General features: G+C 33.7%; 1 protein-coding gene across 2 annotated transcripts; it reads right to left on the reverse strand.

Annotated features, from left to right (window-relative positions):
• Nucleotides 1-463: 463 nt before the first annotated feature.
• Nucleotides 464-7,176, reverse strand: NDUFB1 (NADH:ubiquinone oxidoreductase subunit B1). 2 transcript variants are annotated; one of them, XM_031952295.1, is made up of 3 exons: nt 6,992-7,176; nt 1,947-2,091; nt 464-556 (listed from the first exon to the last, which is right to left on the reverse strand). In XM_031952295.1, the coding sequence occupies exons 2-3, from the start codon at nt 2,081-2,083 to the stop codon at nt 520-522; spliced, it is 174 nt and encodes a 57-aa protein (XP_031808155.1). In that variant the 5' UTR covers nt 2,084-2,091; nt 6,992-7,176; the 3' UTR covers nt 464-519. The 2 variants fall into 2 exon arrangements, with proteins under 2 accessions (XP_031808155.1, XP_031808157.1); XM_031952297.1 differs by having other exon boundaries at nt 1,947-2,088; nt 6,992-7,076.
• Nucleotides 7,177-7,208: the final 32 nt, after the last annotated feature.

The raw sequence follows: 7,208 nt of genomic DNA on the forward strand, positions 1-7,208 counted from the left end.
AAAGACTGGGAGTCATTAAATAATGACTTAGTATTGGCAAATGTTTGGTTTGTGTATCTAATTTTATATATCTATAAATTCTGGGTCATGTAAAAATTTTTCAGGTAAAAAGAAGCTGCAAGTGGAAAAAGTTTAGTAACCCTTGCTTTATATATTTGAAATGGCTTTACACACATATTTGATATTTATGACCACCTTAATAAGTGCTGTTATGCTATTAATATCAGGTGGAAGAGCCTTATTAGATGTCTGGGACATGATATGTTTGGAGTGTTTCATAGAAATTTGTGAACAGCATTTAATTGTTTTCAAAACGGCAAGTCAAGACCTGTGTCCTTTGGAGATACTCCACACAAAAAAATCTGAACAAATTTTTCCAGGAGCTTGTTATTTTCTTAGTTTGAAAGAGCTCATCATAATTAGGGCAAACACAATTTCCTAAGTAAAAACAAAGCAATTTTCATTGTTTTCATAAATTATTTTATTCAACACAAACATTTCTCAATTCAGCCAAAGTTTTTATTTCCAGGTAGAATCTTCATCAGGTTTCAGTTCCCTGTGTAGAAGGAAAAAGAGATAAAGGACAAACATTTAAGAAACAATTTTTGTGAGCAGGAAAAAGGAGAGAAGGTTAACTTACTATTTTATTTTGTTAATATGACATTTTTATGAGGCACTAGTGTAATAGAAAGAGAAATTGATTTGTAGTTAGAAGACCTGGTTCAATTCCTAACTCTCCTGTTTCATTGACTTTATGTGAGTCTTGGCAAGTCCCTTAACTTCTGTGTAACTCAAATTCTTGTTGTAAAATGAGAAGACTGAATCAGATGACCTCTAAGGCTCCTATAGTGCAAACTGTGACATTATAACTTTACAACATATTCAAAAATGGTAATCCTTGCTTTTATGATACAAAACTAACAGCATATCAGTCAACATAAATGATATACAATCTACCTGAAAGTATCAGGGAAAAGGGGGGAAAATCTAGTTAAATTAGACTTTTGTCTTTATTTTCTTGTGCCTCAGTCCTGTACCAAAGAAGCCCACTTCTTGGGGATTAATCCTATCAAGCTTACTTCTTATAATGCCAGATCATACTATTTCTTTTATCCTACAGAGACTTAATAAGTAAAATACTATATATTCAAATGTATACATTTCCTCTTCTTTCATGATTTTATTCATTTATCTCAAATCCTCAGCCTTTTCCTTAGACTAAAATATTTCAATTCCTTTTTACTCTAACTTTATATAGAACATCACCTTGATCTTTTTGGGTATGCTTCTCTGGCACTTTTCTAGCTAAATTATATATTTCTTGAGGTACATAAAAAATAGACAATCCTTGACTTAAGAATATTTAACTTGTAAAACAGCTGTAAAATGTTTAACCATGTGCACTTTTCTGGAACCTTCTCCTGCTAATAACTTACCAGAGGAACTCCCCTATTCGAACTGCAATTATCCATCAGTTTATACTTCTTCCTGAGTTATCCATTCCCCCCTCCCCCCAAATTTTGCAGCTGATGTGCCTTCTTCCAATTTTTTTCCAGCCACAGCAGCTCACATTGTCTCCTAATTTATTTGGGGTTGTGAGATGTATTACTGGAAGAATTACCCACACTGATAAAGTCTTAGTCTCTCAAGTATGGACAAAATCAATTTTTTTAAGATGGTTTAAAAAAAAAATCCAAACAGGTGTTCCCAGTTCCAAATAACATAATAATAATAAACAAACTTGTGACATACAAGAATTATTGTCTTTATCCAATTGATATACCTTATGAAGTTTATTGTGAGAACATTTTTCTTTTGATGGTAGCATTTGAATGAGATTCCAAAGTGAATGCAATAGCTTTTATTTTAAACTTACTGCAGAAAATTGCTGGCTGAGTACTATAGTTAGTTAATAAAAGGTCTAGAAAATAAATATGTAAACTAACCTTTTAAATAACAAGCTCTTATTCCGGAAAGTAGTTAATTTTTCATCACTCCTCTTCTCTAAGTAATAACCAATGACAAATCCCATTGGTACCAGGATATGAACCCAGTGCTCACGAAGAGTCTGAATCAAATTCATTATGACTGCTTTAAGAAAAAAAAAAAAGAAAGAAACAAAAGAAAAAGGCATCATAAGATAGACTTTTGCTTTTGAGAACTCTTTAAAAAATCTCATCTAAAAGAGGAAGAAAGTATTTAGTGGAAAAGAAGGGATTGATATGAATATTAAAGTTTCCTTCAAACTACTAATTTGCTTAAATTCTTTGGGCCTCATTAATTGATTCATTCAACATTTAATGATGAATCAGAAACCATTTTATTAAATGCATATTATGTTCCAGGCAACGTCCTAGACAATGCTGATAAGAATATAACACATGAAAAGTTCCTAATCACAAAGATTTTAGGTTTTTTTTTTTTCAGCAATGTTTTAATTATTTTGTGATAGATGTTTTCCTTATTGTATATATTATTATATATATTGTTACATAATAGTCATCGAGTATATTGTTCTCCTGGCTCTGCTTAATTGATTGTTCATGCCAGTCTTTTATGCTTCTTTGTATTAAAAATACTTGTTCTTTTTTAGGCACAGTAGTATTCCCTGATATTCATAAACCACAATTTGTTTAGCTGCTCTCCAATCAATAAATATCCACTCTGTTACTTATATTTTGGTGTATAAGAAACCTTTCTTTTTTATCTGCTGTGTCTTTAATGGTTTATGTCTAAAGTAAAATCTCTGAATCAAAGAATATAGACATATGTATATTTTATTTGCATAACTCTACATTGTTTTCCAGAATGATTATACCCATTTTTAGTTTGTTCCACCAACAAAGCAGTTGTGAACCTCTCTGGGAATTGGTTTCTTGAGTTTTGTTTACAGCTTCATTCAGGAGTTAAAATAAAAGAGCTTTATGATAATTCTTTCTCTCTTTCTCTATGTTCAAAATGGAAGTCATTACTGACAAATTAATCCACCTTATAAAATTCATTTAGAATTATTTATTTTAGGTTTTATAAGTTTTTGGGTTTTTTTTGCTCCAAGGTCAAAAGCACTACTTATAATTTCTACTGAAACAAACACATCCTGGCAAATCTATCAAATATTATTACTGACTACTAAAAAAAAAGTAACAAAAAAACTTGTTACCGAAAGATCACAATAGTTGAATTTAGGTATCTTAGAAAACGTGTTTTTCAATAATTACAAGTTAATACAAAAATCTCTTCACCACATTAGATCCTAAATTTAGATTTCATTGTAATGCACTTTGGGAGGAACAGCAAAGTCCCTCTTTTGCAGCTCTCTCATTTTACATGGGAGAATATTAAGATTCAGTGACCTGCTCCAGGGGACACATATGTTGACAGAGATAGGATATTCAGCTCCCAGAATCTTCCCATTCTACCTTGATTAGCAGAACTATCAGAAAACATCAATTTCCCCTAAATGAACAAATAGTTGAAAAACTATTTTTTTTTTTAAGGAAGAAACTAAATTATGCGTAATTATATACAGTGACCAAGAAGGAATATACAGAAGGTGAAGTGTAATAACGAAAAAAGTAATAGATTTGAAGTCAGAAAACCAGAGTGGGAATCCTACCTGCTGCATACATCCATCTGGGTCTCAATTTCTACTTCTATAAAATGGAGGGTTTAGTCAGACTAATGGATTTCTGAGGTTCTTTCCAATTCTAAACTCTTATAATTCAATAAACTAATTATATGACCTGAGTAAGTGATTTAAACTATGAGGCCATTTTCCACTACTGTAAAATGAAGCTGCTAGGCAAAGATCATCTATAATAGGTGAGAAACTTTGCTGCAAAGGGCCATTTAGATATTTATAACATTATTCACAAGTCACAGAAAATTATCAACTTAAAGAATTCAAAATCAGTGGGAAGTTGTCATACTTAAGTTTCAGCTCATCATAGCCTGCAGTTGCCTAGCAAATTATTTCAAAAGCTTTATACAGCTTATAGGCCTGATATTCCCCATCCCTGATCTATAAGGAAGGGCCTTTCTATATCTAAATCTTATAATATTTTGGATAATTCATTTTTAAAAAAGTCTAAGATGAATGAATTCTACAAACAATTACAGAGTAACTGCTATGTGAAGAATACCCAGCATGTTCTGAGTGGAATACAAAGGATTAAGAGACCAGTCCTTGCCTTCAGGAAGCTTGAGATCCATTTGGGGATATGATATAAACATGCACAAATTAACACAATTTAGAGAGACTATCAAAGAAAAGAGTGAGTGATTGGTTTCAACTCATTTGGAAGGATAATCTTTTTCACTGTCCACTGTTTTAATAAGAATGCCTATGATTTGTTCTAAACAATTGGCTGTATTTTTCTTTTTAAATTTCGAGAATTGTAATTTCCACCCTTAATTCTTCCTTTAATTCTTTTTTATTAAGCTTTTATATCATTTGGGAGTCAGAAAGACACAGGTTCAAGTCCTGACTTTTCACACACTAGCGTGATCCTAGGCAAGTCATTTAACTTCACAGTGACCTCAAGAAACACTATAAGAGAATTTTTTATTAGTAATTCTATTAAAAAAGAAGGAAAATACCCAAAACCCATCATGCATGCAGGAAGCTTTTTGACTGTGAGCCAGACATATAAAAACGGACAAGTAAATTTAATCCATGGTGTGATATGGTGGCTCAAATTCTTTTGATGCTTTCTGGATTTCCTCAAATATAAAATGAGGATAAAAATATTTTTTTAAATTTTTTTTTTTTTTTGGCAAGGCTCAAATGAGATAATGCATGCAAAGCACTTTATAAACACTCAATGGGTGAATCCCAAAAATCAGCTCTGAAAGTTTGTAGTACAGAAGATATGATCATCTTCGGGTTAAGAGGGGGAATAAATGGTTCAATTTGAAGTTCCAAGCTAGAGTCAAGGAACTATAACTACACAGAATAGCTTAGGAAATTTAAGTATCATTTACTTCAATTACAATTAAAAGTAGTTTTCTTTTGTTTATAGTTTTTAATTATCTTTGGTATAATTTTTCTGCATCTGTATCTTTTTCCTTCATAAACAACCTCAGAAAATTTACTTTTAGTGTCTGGACCAGTTTGACAAAGGATAAAAGGGAAAAAGGGATTCCAAAGGAAAAATTTAGCATTAGTAACAATGATAAAGGTAAGGAAGAAAGGTGATCCTCCAACTAATATGTTAAAAAAAAAAAAAAAAAAAGGCTGCAAGGAAGAATTCATTTACAAGGAAGCCTTAAATCCAGTTCAATTCATTATTTATTAAACGCCTACATGCAAAGGCACTTGTGTTATGTGTTGAGATATAGATAGTTAATTAGGAAGCTAGCACTAATTAATATGAACAAATGAAGTCACAGCACTGGCCTTGAAGAAGTCAGGACTTGAATTCAAACCTTACCTCAGGCACTTGACACTAGCTGTCACTAGGGCAAGTCACTGACCAGCAAGTAATTTAAGTAGACACACTAATTCACATGAAAATATATGAGACTAGGACTTTAGAGAAAGATTGGGAGTGAAGATCGAAATTTGGTATTCATTTTAATAGTTGTTAATAAAATATGGGAGTTCCTGAGATCATTAAGAGACACAGAATGGAGAGAAAAGTTAAGGGCCAAGGGAATATTTTTGAGGGAAATATATACTTAAGGGTCAGGAAAAAGAAAAGGAACCAATTCTCTTCCCCTTAACCCCCCCCCCCCCCCCCCAAATGATAACTTTCAGAATGGAAAGAAGAGGCATTTTAAATGTCAACAAGGTTATCAAGGAATGCTTCATACTTCCATATGCTATGGAGAAGTTAAGAAAGATGAAGAGGGGGAAAAAGTCATTATATTTAACAATAAAATCATTAGTGTTCTTAAGAGAGTGGTACTTCACTATAGCAACAGAGTAAGGTTTTAAACTAATGTATGGTGAAGCAATAAAATTCTAATTATTCTTTTTAAAGATCGGGCAGAAAGGGAAAAGGAAGATGATAGCTTAAAAGGGTCAAGGGGAAGAATATGGAGTAAGTACTACTTCAGATATTTGATCCTCACAATAAGCCTGATATATATATATATATACATACATACTGTTTTTATCCCCATTTTACAGTTAAAGAGACAGAGGAAAACAGGTTGTTTTCAGGAAACAGTCAGATAATTATGTTTAGTTTAGACATAGTAAATCTATAGCCAGATTGGAAGTCAGGAAGACTTGGATTCAAATCTGTCAACACAGGCAAATCATTTCACTTCAAACTGACCCAAGCAACTTTTCAACACTTTAAAATGCTGAAAATTTACTAAGCTGCATTGCTGGGAATTTAATCACTTTGAAAGTTGTCTGTACTAAGAACATCAAAAGTCCAATCTCCATTCTAAGTGTTATATTAATGTTAGCTATTAATGAGAAAACATTGGTTAAAATGCCAATCAATATCTTTCACTTAGCAAATGATAATACAATTAACGAAACTGAATTCAGTTTTGTGGCTGCACCAAAATCTGGGATTTTGAGAATTTAAGGAGAAAGCATTACCCATTCTAAATACTATAACACAGCAACTTTTACTCCCAGTATACCAATTTTTTAAGAACTTAGCACAGTGCATAGCATGTAGTAAGCACTAATACATTTTTACTAATGAGATTTAGTCTCTCTGCTGTCATTTTACAAAGCATCAAAAGCACGTCACTAAGCACAGGCCGGAAGACAGCTTTGGAAGGAGACAGCTTCGGTCCACAAGGAGGTCACAGTAGTCCCTAAATGCCACTAGATTTCTCGCCTGAGAAGAAACTTCCGTCTCTACTCCCCAGGGATGTAGGGAGCACCCCCGCGGGCCGGGACACAAACGTCCTCGGCCCTCCTGGAGACCCCAACCCAACCCCTCACTCCTTCTCTGGTGGGGGAGTGTGAGCCTGCACCTGGAGCCTCCCCGACTTCAGTTCCCCTCTCGAATCAATAACTTACCGGCAGGCCGAGAAGCCGAGGGTTGAGAGATCAGCCAAGGGCAGAGAAACACCCTCTAAGGACGCCGGCTGAGGTCTACGACGCCGTCACATCCTGCAGGACGCCACCATTCCGTACGCTGGGAGAAGAGCTAGGGATGTTGGAAAGGCACCCCTTCACTCCTTTTCTTGTTTGTCCTTGACCTCCTGATATAGTTTAAATTCTGAAACTCGGGCAC

This window comes from Sarcophilus harrisii, chromosome 2 (assembly GCF_902635505.1).
Source record: "Sarcophilus harrisii chromosome 2, mSarHar1.11, whole genome shotgun sequence".
Taxonomy (NCBI): domain Eukaryota; kingdom Metazoa; phylum Chordata; class Mammalia; order Dasyuromorphia; family Dasyuridae; genus Sarcophilus; species Sarcophilus harrisii.